This window comes from Pleurodeles waltl, chromosome 7 (genome assembly GCF_031143425.1).
Source record: "Pleurodeles waltl isolate 20211129_DDA chromosome 7, aPleWal1.hap1.20221129, whole genome shotgun sequence".
Classification (NCBI taxonomy): Eukaryota; Metazoa; Chordata; class Amphibia; order Caudata; family Salamandridae; genus Pleurodeles; species Pleurodeles waltl.
In genome coordinates this window covers 32,531,264-32,547,615 of record NC_090446.1, presented here as the reverse complement: position 1 = coordinate 32,547,615, position 16,352 = coordinate 32,531,264, and the positions used below count along the sequence as shown (strand labels likewise).

Sequence of the window (16,352 nt, the reverse complement as noted above, 5' to 3'; positions counted from 1 at the left end):
AATTAAGCCCGGTACTCATTTACGGATTGTTTTGAGTTTTATTCGAAATGGTTTTAAACAAGCAGAAGCCAGATACTGGCACTGTTTGTGAAAACAAAATATTATTAGTAACAATAATAAACTTTAACAATAATAATATTAGTTATAAACATGATAACTACTATTACATAGTTTCACTGGATTTTGTGTGACGGTATTTAATGTCAATCAATGTAACGACATGAGAAGGATGAAAGGCTGTGCTAGTCTTAGGAACTCGTGACCTACTGGTGACGCCAGAAGACCTCTGAATGCAGTTACTTCAATAAATCAGATATTCGGCGTAACATTACACTTTATCACATCCATACACCATATTAATAAACATTACCTCTACTCCGTAATAAAACTGTCAAAAGTGGATCACTAAATATGTTGTCACAGTACTGTAAAAAGACCACGCAGTACAATCGTGCAGGATTAAATGCAATACACAGCCCACGTCATGCCAGAGAGCTTTGTAATTGCAAATTGCATCTTTATAGCGCTAACTAACCCTGAGGAGGCGTCGAAGCGCTCGAATTGACACTTTTATTGACATACCTTCCGTGAATCCTGCTCAGACATTTCCGCCTCGTGCGTGGCTTCACTCTCGCGGTGAACGTGCTGTAATCTAAGCACTAAGCAAGCAGGCGGGAGTGAAAGTGGCCCTAAGAAGGGTTAGTTGGGGAGAGACAAAGGCGATGGATGTAGCAAACACAGAGCAACAGCATCCTCTGTGCATCGGGCCGCACGGATGCACTGCGCACGCGCACAGAGGGGATACTAATCACCCACACAGGTCGGAAAATGCTGCCAGTGTCACCCACAGATCCATCACACATTGCACCAGCCCAGCCACTAATCTACTGGATGAGTTCAGAGGGCACTGTTACATCCTGGCAGTAGGCAGTGCAACATCCAGGCAGCCTCGTTCAGAAGGCACTGCCGCATCCTGGCACCCCGGGATCCGCTGCCCATGTGGGCAGCTGGGATGTTAATGCCCGGACTCACCGCATCCTCCGGTCATTGATCCATTGCCCATGTTTACGGATGTGTACTAAGCATCCTGACATGCTCTAATTAGTCGAGTCGCAGATCCACCGCGCATGTGCAAGATGTGAGCACGTTCTCTCTGCTCAGACAGCATTGCTGCTCCGGTTGTCCCTGGCCCTCTACCCATGTGGAGTAAGCGAGGTTCTTCCCAATGCATGCGAGGTGATATGCCTGGATGTACATAACTCTGCACCCTGAAGTTCCCGAAGTTCCTAAAAGTGTTTGCTTTTCTGGATTGTGTTTTTCAGTACTGTTTCTTCCATTTACTCTTTGCACCGTGTATAATGTGAAGTTGTTCCCTCCAGGTGTTCATGATGGGGTACAGATTGAAACCTTTGCAGATGAGGCCGACGCCAGCACCAGTTTCTTACATTGTCAATATGTCATAAATATTTTTAGACTGTGCAATGGTGTAATCTAGGGCCATATGTACGAAAGCTTTTTCCCATAGACACAGAATGGGTAAAATCCTTTGGTACATCTGGCCCCTAGTTCCCAGGGACATGACCTATTGTCACCAGTATGCCCCGGATGTGCACTAATTACATCCTCTGGCCAAGCGTGGCCAGAGACTATAAATAAATGGGGGTGACTATTCGGGGACTTCCACCCGAGTTGCAAAGCACTGTGTGTACCTTTATTGATGGGCCTCCGATGCCCTACGGTTGTGGCATTGGTCTTTGACCCTGCTATCGCTGCCACCACATTGGCGATGAGGGGCAGCCGAAGGCCCTGAAAAGCCTTACACAGCAGGCCCCAGGCTTCCGCATCCATCAGGCCTGTAATGTTGAGATTGTGCCTGCATTTACTGTTGTTCCTGAGTATATGTAGCTAATATGCCCACCACGTATGCTGGCTGAAGCAAATGAGTGTCTCTCCTCATCACGCACTTGTCTCTGCAAAGCATGCTTACTGGGCATCCCTGGACCCATCGCGGCCTGCTGCCAGCTCGCACATCCCAGCGGATGATGTGGTGCCTGCTGATCGCCATTCTTCGTGACGTCCGTTTTGTCTGCTGCACAGGTGCAGAAGTGGAAGAGAGCAGCTTACAACACACACCCAGACTGCAAAACAGAGGTGTGACCGCCGGAGACTTTGTGGAGCACAACAGCTGAGGATCACTGGTTAGCTTGACAGTTGGAAATGGCCCTTTTTGCAGGGTCATCCCTAAACTTTTTGCCTCCTTCCTCCTAATTTTTCTGACCTGTTTGTGTTGGCTTTAGGACTCTGGGCACCTTGCCATTGCCAACCAGTGCTAAAGTGCATATGCTGTCTGTGTAAATTATATTGGTGATTGGGTTTTCCATTATTGGCATATTTGATTTACTAGTAAGCCCCTTGTAAAAGTGCACTAGAGGTGCCCAGAGCCTGTAAATCAAATTATACTAGTGGGCCTGCAGCTCTGGTTGTGCCACCCACATTAGTAGCCCTATAGCCATGACTCAGATCTGCCACTGCAGTGTGTGTGTGTGTGCAGTTTTCAACTGCCAATTCGACTTGGCAAGTGTACCCACTTGCAAGATCTAAACCTTTCCTTTTCATACATGTAAGGCACCCCTAAGGTAGGCCCTAGGTAGCCCCAAGGGCAGGGTGCAGTGTATGTTTAAGGTAGGATATATACTAATGTGTTTTTTATGTCCTAACAGTGAAATACTGCCAAATTCGGTTTTCACTATGCAAGGCCTATCTCTCCCATAGGTTAATACAAGGGCTGCCTTTAAATATTGTTAAAGTGCAGATTGCCTTTGGGAGCAGATAGAAATCTGGAGGTGAGGGTCTCTAAATTCACAATTTAAAAATACATATTTTAGTGAAGTTGTTTTTTAGATAGTGTGTTTGAAAATGCAACTTTTAGAAAGTATGTCTCACTTAAAAATGCTCCTAGAGGAACTATTTAGCTATAGTATGCGTACATATGATCCTGTCTTCAATTAATAAATAAGGCAACTCCGTACTGTTAAAATTCAATATATTACTCAATAGGATTCAGAAAGTTCAACTCAAATGTATAACAATTCCAGGGAATGTCCATCTCATCAACAACAACACCATATATAACCCTTCTAGATCATAAGTTCAAGCAATATCATGGACTTTCAATTCAGCTTGTCAAATGATAAAGTACATTTGACAATCTGAATTGAAAGTCCATGATGTTGCTTGAACTGGTACTGAAAACCAGGCAAATATTGTGCAGACCTGTGTCATGAGGAGGGTTATAATCCCTTCCTGGATCTGCAGCTGGGATCTGGAGGGGTTATATACAGTGTTTTTGAACGTCCTGAATCCTATTGAGTTATATATTGAATTTTAACAGTACAGAGTTGTCTTATTCATTAATTGAAGACTGGATCATATGTACCCTTACTATATCTAAATAATTCCTCTAGGAGCATTTTTAAGTAGACATTGTCTGTACCCAGTTCCTAGGGGAATACTGGGTTGCCCCTAAGTGTGTTCACTTTTAGAAAGTAGGCATTTTCTTGCTTAAACCATTCTGTGACTCTGCTTGTTTGTGAATTCCCTGTCTGGGTCAGTTTCACAGTTGGGCTGTTTTCACCTCTCTCTAGACAGTGACGCAAAGGTAGCTGGGGTGTAGCCTGCATATCCTGATGAGCCATTTGTGTTGGAAGGGAGAGGAGGAGTCGTCACTCACACCTGAAAGGACTGTGCCTGCCCTCACACAATGCAGTCTTCACCCCCTGGTGTGTGTCTGGGGCCTGGCCTGGACAAGGAAGGATCTTACAAACACTTGAGACTTTGCTTTGAAGTTTTCTAACTTCGAAGGCAGAAAGGGGTATAAGTATTGGACCCAAAACCCCATACTTTAGAATCTTCCAGGAATCAAGAGGAACCTCTTCCAAAGAGAAGAGCTGAAGGGCTGGAGGAGGAGTACTGTCCCTTTGCTGTGTTGCTTTGCTAGACTGACCATCAGTTGCGGCTTCTGCCTGAAAAGGGTGCAAAGGGTGATCTTTGCTGTGTATCCTGCTTGACAAAGTTCTCCAAGGGCTGGGAGTAGAGCTTGCCTCCTGTTGAAAGTCTCAGGGACACCCCTCGAGAAAAGCATTGCTCTGTTGAGCATGAGCTGCCAGTCCCTGGATGGCATTCACGATGGTCGACTGACCCAGAGAGATCAACCTCAGGAGGTCAATAGCCTCCTCACTGAGGGCAGCAGGGCTGACTGTGGCAGGGGCAGAGGTGCCTGTGGCAAAGGAGACACCCACCCTCTTGAGTGAGCAGGCACAGGCAACTTGGTGGGGAGCTACAAGGAGGGTGTTGCTAGTAAGAGGGGTAGTGAACTTAGATGGTGCTGTGGTAGTCCCGGAAGTGTCTGCCACTGCCAGGGAGTGCCCACTCAAGGATGATTCCAATGATGATATTAAAGATCCATTGTCCCCATGGCACTCCTCTAGCCCTCCATGCCACTTGCTCCCTCGCTGTCGCTGGTAGCAGCACTTCGGGTCCCATGGCCTGCAGCATCCCCATTTGTCTGGGTCCCGTCTCCTTTGCTTGCCAATGCTGATGAACACAAATAGAGAGAAAGAGGGAGGTAGAGGGAGAGAGAGGGAGAGAGAGGGTCAACATATATCTCACATACCCACATTTAGACATGCACATCTGTAGGAATACACATCCTGGCTAGGCTATCTCTGGTGCCAAAACATATCCTACACCATGTTACAACATGTCACTACTACCCATCCCTGTATGCCAACCCTCACACCCACATCTACATCCAAGTAAGTAAGCACGACTGGCGCCATCCACATTATCACCACCAAAGCCATGTGTGCATGCACATCATGCCCTGGCTGAAGTACAAATGACTACCTGAGTCATCATCATACCTTTCCATATTTCTATCACCTATTGGAAGTGCAGTTCACTGAACAAAGCACATTCCGCCTGTACAGTTACTACACCTAATCACTCCATGTCCTTTGTGAAGTTCCACAATAGTGAAGACTACTCCACTCACACACCACAGCACATGCCTGTCACATAACATGGCTGAGATGACACTATGGCCCTCATTATGACCGTGGCGGACGGCGGTAATATGGCGGAAAGTACTGCCAACAGGCTGACGGTATTTTCCACCATATTATAACATTGGCGGTTTGGCTGAAGCCAAACTGCCAATGTACCACACCATCTGCCACCGCAGCAACAGCCACCAGGCTGGAGATATCAATCTCCAGCCCGGTGGCTGTCACTGTACCGCCTGCGAGATAATGACCCCACCTACCGCCATGGTTTTCGTGGCTTCCTTACCGCCACGAAAACCCTGGCGGTAGGCACTATCAGTGACAGGGAATCCCTTCCCTGTCACTGATAGAGGTCTTCCCCACCCCCACCCCCGTCTCCAGATACCCCCAACCACCTTCCTCTCCAAACCCCCCCTACATTCACACACCCCCTGCACACACACGCATACACACACCCATTCCCCCATGCATCCACGCATGCACACATCCATTCACACACACATCCGCACACACTTTCATACATGCACGCAGACACGCATTCACACAGCACAACATACATGCACTCACACCTCCATACATGCACACACATTCAACATGACACACACACCAGCATACATGCATAGACATTCACACACACACCACCCCCCTCCCCTGGCGGAGCACCCACTTACCAGTGTTCAGGGGGTACTCTGGCAGGAGACGGGATGGGGCGCTGCTGCCACACCAGCTTCCACCAGCAGAACACCGCCAGGTCGTATTATGGGTCATAATACAGCTGGCTGAGGTCTATTGGCTTGGCGCTGCTGGTGGCAGTAGCGCCACCTTACTGCCATCCGCCGGCATGGCCGCAGCCGGATTTCCGTCCTTATTCTGCCAGAAATCCGGCTGTGGTCATTATACGGTGGATGGCTGGTAGCCACGGCAATGGTCTTTTGGCGGCCTTCACCGCGGCAGTAGGCAGTTTTTACTGCCAATATCATAATGAGGGCCTATGTACAGAAAATCCAATAGTGTACTGATAACTGATGTACCACTAGAAGTTCGACACCCATATAGGTGACATCTGATATGTAAAATACAGGTCTGGGGCACATGAATGTCATAGGTCAGATCCAATCACAGAGGAAGATCTGCAGACACCAAACCCATTTATACCACCTTTATTCATACAACTAAGTTAATCTACAATGGCCCAAATTGCACCTATTAAACATCTATACTCAATCAATGAGTGCAATGTCACAGCTGATAAACTTCAGGAACACACATCTGACATCATGGTCCTCATACAATTCCACCAGACAAGCAGTATCATTAGTTGAACTTTACAACATGATGACACCACCATCACTCACATCATTCCTGACATGTGAATACCTGTGCCTAAGTCCTGACAACACACATGACAGATGAAAAAGACATGTAAGCATTATGCACACATGGACTAAACACGACTGCCATAGCTCTGACAACAGATCCCACTTGTACATAGGACTGCTTCATGAAAGAAGAAACAAGAAATATTTTACATCAACATCTCATAAGTCAAACAATACTGAATCCTGTTCAATTCACATACTTCAGCTAGGCCAAGGGTAGCAGTCATTGTTCCACTCCATCAGATGTGCCCCCAGGTAACCACTGAGACATGATGTAGGCTGCAACTAAGCTATGCCGCACTGTAATTGCTAGGGCATTGGCATACGTGGCATTTACATTACATATTGTCAATGGCGAGGTCTGCCTAGGCACTTGCCACCTCTAGTACTAGTTCAAGGTTGCATCCCCACAAGTCTGGCACATTGAAATGCATGATGATTGCAATCGTACCAAATCAAACACCTAATTCAAATTGTCCTACTGTTGCAACCTTCACATATTCCATAGATAGAAGATGAACATCATATGAGGAGACAACTACCAAGCCATGAGTCCAGTCTCATACAGCCCATATTAGTGGTGGAAGTGTAATGGCTGCCACACATTGAGTCAATACCAGTACCAGTACTTGATGTCTATAGTCCCTGTGAAAAAACAAGAGTCACCCTGTTGCTAATACGGGTGAGCAATACCTATGGGAGTGGACTGACACCTTAGAGCCACTAATGCTCAAATGCTGATGGATGGACCAGGTCATATGCAATGGGTAGGGTAAAACACAGGCTCACATCCATAGAAAAGTCAGGAAGGAGTCACACATGTGCCATTGATATGTGACCATCTCCACATGCAGGCATGGAGATGTCCTGATATAGGAGATGTACATCCACTGACAGCAAACCATGAAAACACATCTAAGCCTAATAATCAGGCCGGGTGGATACTACCCTTGTCCACTAGTCTATATACTTGTTCACTAACTACATTGTCTCATAAGCTACAGTGAGGCAGCTAACACCATACAACTAGAGCCAAGTCCTAGGATACAGTTCAGACATGTATTTGCCAGGATAAACCAAGAGGGTAATGGTAACTCCAGGTGAGATCACAACTAAACCTGTAGCTGTAGTGCCGTGAGAGGGAGATAGTACCTTTGACTGGTATAAGGTGGTGGTCAGTGCTGACCTCCCCTTAGATTATATCCTGGGCAATGACCTCCCAGAGGTTAGTCTGATGCCAGATGAAGAGATCACCCAGGGTGCTCCCCAAACCAAAGTTTTCTGGGGAGCCAGCCCCTACAGATAGGAGACAGGGGTCCCCAAGAAAAGGGAAAAAAGAAAATGGGTAGGCCACTCTTAAATAGAGGTCCAGTGAGCCAAGGGCCTTCTGACCCAGCAAGGGGTGTAGGTACCAGGCTGCCCTTACCAATAATCTACTTTCCAACATCCCTAACACCATCGCCATTGATGACTATGAAGCTGCAGAGAGGGCACTTAACTCTCACTTTGACCCACAACTGAACCCAAACTTTGAGTCTTTTAATCTCTGCCAGGTGCACCAGAGAGAAGGATCAATGTTATGCTCTGCTCAGGGAGCTTTGCAACATGTGCACAGCAGATGGCCAACCCAAATAGTGAGTGCAGACAATCCAGGGGTGCTGAGACAAAACACTCAGAGGCCTATCTTGAGGCAGCCAAACATCAGCCTGAATGGCATTCTAATAATGCCATGGTCACATGACCTATCAGCAACCAGGGCCACCAAAATGGACATGGCGATAACAAAGACACCTGAAAAGACTCCCATGATAAAGTTGGAATGTGCCAGCATGATACAAACACAAAGCTCAGGAGGGAAACCCAGGCTTTACACCACAGCGAAACAAGGGGCATGCAGCGCAAATTGTGGATGAGAAGAACATGCCCCAAAAGGTTGCCCAGCACAAGGAAGGTAATGCTCCAACTGTGGGTAATTGAATCACTCTACGTGACTCTCTGCAGAGGAGGCACCCAAGAGGGAGGAGCAGTAGGAAGATGCACCTCCCCTCATAGGGGAATCAAAACAACTGTAGCTGGAAGAATGGCAGTTGCAGGAAACACGCTATCAGGCATCAAAGTACACCCCTATTCCTGATGAAGAGGAAGTCTTCCTCAGCTTGTTCAGAAATTACCTAAAGCACCACTGGAGACCACATCCAAAATGAGTGATTGAAGTAGTGGGGTCCAAGATAAAAGCCGTCATAGACACATATGCTGCGATCAATGTAATGGGCATGCATCCATATTGGTGCCCTCAACCACAGCCAACATTAGCACCATCTACCACAAAGATTCTCACATATGGAAGTCTCACACCCCACCACTGAAAGGATGTGGCAGTAAGCGCCCAGTCTGAGGACAAGGAGATTCAAGCCACATTCCACATTGTCGATAGGGGATCTGACACCCTTCTAGGCAGTCACTCAGCAGAAGATTCGGAACTGATCTCGTTTGCCAAATGTGTGAAAGCATTCCAGCTGAAAGAACTATTGAACCAATTCCCGGAGCAGTCAGTTGGCCTAGGGTGTGTGAAGGTGTCACCTATCAAGTTACACATTCATAAATCAGTAAAGCCCACTTTCCTGCAACACCAGCACTTCCTGTTTCATCACCGTCCGCTGGTGGAACAAGAACTGAATAAGTTGGAGGATGAGAGAGAGGGTGTCAGGGCCAACCCCATAGGTATCCCCCAAGGTGATCGTAGAGGAGTCAAAACAATCAGGGAAGATATGGCTATATATCAACATCAGCCTCCCCAACCAAGTAATCAAGAGGGAGAGACGCATAATGCCTACCAAAGGGGACATGATCACTGACATAAATGGTTCCTGGTGGTTTTCCTAATTACAATTACATGCAGGCTACCATAAATTGTGCTTAGCTGAGGAGAGTAGGTACATAACCACCTTCTCAACACATATGAGAATGAGGCAATATGAATTCCAAAGCTTCAGCATCTCCTCCACAGCACAAGTATTCCAGGATGCAATCCAGAGACATTATTAAGTCTTCAAGGTGTTATGAATGTATGTGATGACATCCTTATTCACTCCACCACTGCAGAGGAACTCCACCAACATCTGAGGACCACTCTCACGGGCCTGGTAGAACATGACCTTACTCTTCATAAAGAAAAGTGTTCCTTCTTCTAGTCATCAGCTAAATTCTTTGGGAACGTTTTCAAGAAGGTGTACAAGTAGACCTGTAGAAGTCCCAGGAAATCAAGCAGGCTCTAGTGCCAATAACTGTAACTGAAGTGAGGAGCTTCTTTGGGATAACCACCTACTGTGGATGATTCGTATCAAATCTAGCCACACTGGCTGAATCACTCCAAGACCTCACCAAGACAGATGCTCCCTGGATGTAGGGATGCAAAAAAGAAGAGGCAGTTCAGGCACTCAAAGAAGCCTTGCTGTTTAGGACCACAATGGAGTATTTTGATCCAACAAAAAAGATATAGCTCATGGTGGATGCCAGTCCAGTAGGCTTGGGAGCTGTTTTGACTCTGGAAGTAGAGCAGGCCAGTGGGCACCACTCGCTTTTGCAACTAAAGCCCTAACAAACTGAGAAGTGCTATGCACAGATTGAGAGAGAAGCCCTTACTATAAAATGGGCTTGTGGACATTTTTACTTCTACCTCTGTGGAAGGCCTTTCAGAGTGGTCACCGAACACCAACCACTAATGCTATTGTTCAAGGGTACAACTCCACATCCTCCCCTGCCAATAAAACACTGGGCAATTAAGCTTCAACGCTACTGCATGGAGGTCACATACCATCCTGGAGCAAGGAATCTGGCTGATTTCTTATCCTGACACTCCCTACAACCGGCTGAAGAAAACATGACCGCTGATGAGGCAATCAAGGAATATGTATGAGTGCTAGCTAACAACACTTATTCCAGAGCCCTGAACCTGAAGGAGATTTCGGCCGCTGCCACAGATGATACTGTAATGGAGAAAGTGAGACGCATTCTGGATGGTGGCTAGTGGCAAGACTTCCTCAAAGACGCCAATGACTGGACAAGCTCGGACAAGAACAGTCTTATAAAAATTTTGGAAGGTTTGCATGAACTCAGCACAGCCCAGGATGGTCTTATACTGTGTGGACACCGGCTGGTGATTCCTGTTAGCCTTCAACAACAAGAGACAATTTTAGGGCATGGTGATGTCAATGCACAGCGAAAAAGAAGGCACTCTTGTGAGAAAAGGTATGGTTTCCCTGCCTTGAAACCACAGTGGATGATCTGGTGAGGGAGTGCACAGCCTGCCAATTGACAAGTACACCTAAAGTGCCAGCACCAGCCATGATGGTGGAAAAGTGCATCAAGCCCTGGTCCAAGGTGTTTTGACACCCCTTAATAGACATCGACTGCTTACCTCCAGCAAAAATGAGCTGAAAAACCACTTTTGTGAAGTGATTTCCAGCTCGCCTTCTCTGCCCCCGTGTGATTTCAGATCCTCACTTGGTGATCGTGTGACAGGAGCCGAAATTGAGTGACACACAGTGGCACCGTAGAGTTGGCAGGTCTGTTATCCAATCCTTTATCTCCATTGCTCAACAGGTCTATTGCTACATTGTATGAAAATACATCATCACAAATCATTATAAATAAAAAATGGTTGGGCACCATATTTCCTAGTAGAGCTACGTGTCAAGGCTGCTGCTTAATCCCTATTTTGATTGCTTTATTTATAGAGCCTTTAGCCCAACATACTTTCTCGCATGCAGAAATACACTCTCCTTTGATGGGCAGCTCTAAAATAAAATTTCATGCAGATGATGTAGCTTTTTATTTACTTTCAGGGAGAGAAACTATTGAGACAGCCTTGCTAGCAATACAGAGATACACTAGACTGGGGGGAATAAAATTAATAACTCTAAAAACAAAACACTTTTCTTTAGCACAATCCCTGATATATTACCTTTGGAACTGAGGGCCAATTACAGACAAAACCCCAAAGGACACTGTTAGAAATGAGGTCTCTGGTTGGCAGTCAGTTTGCACTCTGTCCAAGCAGGGACCCTCACTCTAGTCAGGGTAAAGGAGAAACACACCTGGGTAACCCCCACTCACCCAATTTGTAGCTTGGCACAAGCAGAAAGGCTGAACCCCAGAAGCAATGTGTAAAGTATTTGTACCAACACACACAGTAATAAAGTGAAAACACTACAAAATGAACACCACACCAGTTTAGAATAATAGGTAATATTTATCTAAAACAAACAAGACCAAAACAACAAAAATCCAACATACACAAGTCAAGATATGACCTTTAAAAATAATAAGTCTTAATCCTTAGAAAACAGTGAGAATTCTGTTGTTATACAAAAGTACCTGGTTTGCCTCAATAATAAAGCCGCATGGGTGAGCATGAGTCACAAAAGTCAGCGATGAGTCGATTCCTTACTCGCAAGCAAGGCCATGCATCGTTTCCTTCTACGTTCGGGTCGGCGATACGTCATATTTCCCCCTCGCAAGAGAGCGGTGTGTCGATTTCCAGATGGCCATCTTGGGTCTGGGCAGGCTTTGCGTCAATTTTCCATACCCAGCAATGTTGCGTTTGAAATCCGGTAGCACAGTGTCAGAAAACCGTGCTGCGTGGGGTTTGCGTCATTATCAGCAGCTGCTAGCGGGTGTTGCGCGTCGTTTCTCCACCCCCCAATGCATCAATCTCCCAGCCGTTATGCAGGTGGAGCACCGATTTCAGCCGCGAGGCCCGCAGCGCGTCGTTTATCAGCCGCGTTGCGGATGGTGCATCGAAAATTTACCCGCACAGCGTCAGTGTTTGCGTGGATTTTAGTCCTTGTCCACCAGCTTCACATTTCAAGGGCCAGGGACTGGATGGGGCACCACTTGGCAGGACAGGAGTCTCACCAAAGAGAATTCTTAGATGGCCCTGATACTTCAACAACAGAAGGCAAGCTCAACTCAAGCCCTTGGAGATTCTTCTCAAGCAGGACTGCACAACAAAGTCCAGTCTTTGCCCCCTTTCACAGGCAGAAGGAGCAGCTGCAGGATAGCCCAACAAAGCACAGTCACAGGCAGGAGCAGCACTTCTCCTCAGCTGTTCTCCTTGGCAGAGGTTCCTCTTGAATCTTTGAAGAAGTCCAATTTTCAGGGGTTTTGAGTCCAATACTTATACCCCTTTCTGCCTCTGAATTTGGCAGACTTCAAAGGAAAGCCTCTGTTGTTCACAAGTTCCTGCCTTGCCCAGGCCAGGCTCCATGATCTCACCAGGTAGTTGGAAACTGCATTGTGTGAGGGCAGGCACAGCCCATTCAGGTGTAAGTGACCACTCCTCACTCCACTCTAGCTCAGATGGCCCATTACAATATACAGGCTACTCCCCAGCTCCCTTTGTCTCACTATTTAGAGGGAATTCACACCAACTGTCAATCTGACCCAGAGAGGGAATCCACAAACAGGCAGAGTCACAGAATGGTGTAAGCAAGAAAAAGTGGCATTTTCAAACTGACAATTTAAAAAACAACTTTACCAAAAGATGTATTTTTAAATTGTGAGTTCAGAGACACCAAACTCCATATTTCTGTCATCATATAATATCATTTAAGGGCAGCCCCCATGTTAACCTATGAGGGAGATAGGCTTTGCAACAGTGACAGCTGAGCTTAGCAGTATCTCACTGTTAGGACATGTACAACACACCAGTACATGTCCCATCTTTAACATAACCTGCACCCTGCCCCTGGGGCTACCTAGGGCCTACCTTAGGGGTGCCTTACATGTAGAAAAAGGGAAGGTTTAGGCCTGGCATGTGAGTACACTTGCCAGGTCGAATTGGTAGTGCACAACTGCACACACAGACACTGCAGTGGCAGGTCTGAGCCATGTTTACAGGGCTACTCATGTGGGTGGAACGGCCAGTGATGCAGGCCCAATAGTATCATTTATTCTACAGTCCCTAGGGACCTCTACTAGTTGCTAGGGACTTACTAGTAAATCAAATATGCCAATTAGGAATAATCAAGTTACACATACAGTTTACACATTGAGGATATGCAGTTTAGCACTGGTTAGAAGTGGTAAAGTGCCCAGAGTCCTGAAGCCAACAAAAACGAGTCCAACAAAAATAGGAGGAAAGAGGCAAAAGGTTTATGGATGAACCTGCAAAAAGGGCCAGGTCCAACAGATACCTAGGGTTATTTTACTCTGAGTCTTTGATATTCATCATTTGAAATATGTTCCTTCTCTGTCCAAAATACATTCTCTTTTTGCTGTTTGGAAATCTCTACCTCTTTCTGAGCTGCATCAGATCTCTTGTGTCCTAAGGTAACTATAACTCACATCTTCACCATGAACAGCTAATTACCCAACATACTACATCACTCATGATGATCTGTAACATCATTGATAGCATCACTGCATAAATATTTGTGAAACTTGTTAGGCTGACCTGAGAGCGCCTCCGTCCACGGGTCAGAGTTTTTACCAATACACAAATCAAAAAATGACTTGTCAAATGAAAGTGCATTTGACAGATGGTGACTGCCAACATGGATCTTATATATATAAAGATGTCAGTCATCCACTGACTTCAGCTATTTGTTGAAGGTTTAGGGGCAAAGCATCAGTGGTGAGGCTTCAATATAAAAATTGTATGTTTATTATGAGTAAATTTTTGTGAATTTCTTTTCAAACTACTTGCTAGCTTCAGTAATTGACTACATATGATGCATTTGTAGCTTTAATGTTTGGTTACTGTATTTGGAGTAAATTTCTGACAGATTTTTACAGGGTTGGAAATACATTACAGGTGTATATTTCTGCCTGAGAACGTATGACACAAGTGCATTTGCACATCTATATATGTTTATATTACTGTTGGGATTTACTTTCCAGCTCAAATCCTGATTTGCAAAGGAAAGCAATGCAAAGTTAACAAATAGAAGCACTTAGGGCTATTTTATTTCAAGGGGGCATACCTGGGTGGGACATGGGTATTCTAGTGTGGCTAACCATAGATGGTGATACAAAGACCTATCTACCAAAAAAAATGTGAACAAGACCCTGCAACACAAACTTACACCTCCTTGAAGGCAGGCAGAACATTTGAGAAAGGCTTTCCTTCTCCAAACTTTTCCAACTGTACAGCACACATACAAAGCGGGAAAAGTGTTACACAGTGTCAATACATAGAGGGTCATTCTGACCCTGGCGGCCGGTGGCCGCCAGGGCCACCGACCACGGGAGCACCGCCAACAGGCTGGCGGTGCTCCTATGAGCATTCTGACCGCGGCGGTTCAGCCGCGGTCAGAAGCGGAAAGTCAGCGGTCTCCCGCTGACTTTCCGCTGCTCATTGGAATCCTCCATGGCTGCGGAGCGCGCTCCGCAGCCATGAGGATTCTGACCCCCCCTACCGCCATCCAGTTCATGGCGGGAAAGCCGCCATGAACAGGATGGCGGTAGGGGGGGTCGCGGGGCCCCTGGGGGCCCCTGCCGTGCCCATGCCAATGGCATGGGCACGGCAGGGGCCCCCGTAAGAGGGCCCCAAAATGTATTTCACTGTCTGCCTTGCAGACAGTGAAATACGCGACGGGTGCAGTAGCACCCGTCGCACCTTCCCACTCCGCCGGCTCGATTACGAGCCGGCATCCTCGTGGGAAGGTCGTTTTCCCCTGGGCTGGCGGGCGGTTTAACTGGAACCGCCCGCCAGCCCAGGGGAAAACTCGTAATACCCGCCGCGGTCTTTTGACCGCGGCGCGGTAATTTGGAGGGCGGGATCCTGGCGGGCGGCCTCCGCCGCCCGCCAGGGTCATAATGAGGCCCATAGTGTTTTGTACTGAAAGTGAATCAGTTTAGTTCAAAACCTTTGCTTGACATTATGCACACACCTTTGCACTAAGTTTCAAGGTGTGTGCATTGGCACAAAGATGCCAAACATGCACCATTTCAGGAGGGCAGAGAAAGAGGGCCATATTTTAATAGATATTTTGCTGGTTTGCTCTCTCCCTCTCACACAATGCAGCAGAGCACATTACATGACTTAAAGCCTGATTTAGAGTTTAGCGGATGAGGTTATTCCATCACAAAAAAGTCCCATCCACCGTCTTACTATCCAATTATATCGTAAGGGAATTGTAATATGGCGGACGGGACAACCCATCAGCAAACTCCAAATCAGGCCCTTATTGTTGCTGCAATGTTTTGCATAAAAAAAAACTAGTACATCTGCACCACAACTTCTTTCAATCTGGTTGAAATTCTTTGGCATCAAACTCCATTTGCAAGGGGAACATTTTGAATGTCCCCAATTAATGAGATGAGTCATAAAAGATGTTTACAAGACAAACAATGTAAGTGCTGTGCGGGCAAAAACAATCTCTACTAAACATGTTCTACATTTAGCGGTGCAATGCACATTATTGGGTCAGTGTTGCCCTTGAGTGGAGAGAGCTAATGCGCTTTATTTTTTGAAGCACATAAAGAAGGAAAGACACAGGTGCAGGAATATTGCAATTGACTGCTTCTGATGTATAAAATAAGTCCAGGAATTAGTTCTACTTCTCAGCACTAGTTCCCAGCTGTAGAAAACAGCAGACAGTTCTCAGCCTGACAATTAGGTGTTGAAAGCCGAATGAATCCGGAACTAGAACTGCTCTAGTTTGATATTGGAGTTTTCTGTTCAGAAGTGCAAGTGGCAATTGTTTCATCTTCTTCCATTGATAACTGACTTGGTTGTTATAGATGAGATTTCACACCTGATTATATTGTGTTGCTGTTCAGCTTTGCCAGCTGTGTTGTGTCACTAGTTTTACATGCTAGTAATCTGTTCTAGTGAGGAAAGTGGCACTTTTAACTCCTACAAGTAAAACAATTGAGGCCAATGTTACTCTTGTGAAATGGAGGC

The 16,352-nt window shown here is 46.2% G+C and overlaps 1 protein-coding gene across 3 annotated transcripts in view; it reads right to left on the bottom strand.

Annotated features, from left to right (window-relative positions):
• The window catches only part of LOC138303589 (zinc finger protein ZFP2-like), a 38,144-nt gene extending 37,365 nt beyond the window's left edge, over positions 1 to 779 (bottom strand). For 2 of the 3 annotated variants that reach the window (XM_069242858.1, XM_069242859.1), the window contains exon 1: positions 583 to 779. In XM_069242858.1, the coding sequence (XP_069098959.1) occupies positions 583 to 606 (24 nt within the window). In that variant the 5' untranslated portion in view covers positions 607 to 779. The remainder of the gene's footprint in view (positions 1 to 582) is intronic. The other variant, XM_069242860.1, reaches the window with a different exon arrangement.
• Between the last annotated feature and the right edge of the window lie 15,573 nt (positions 780 to 16,352).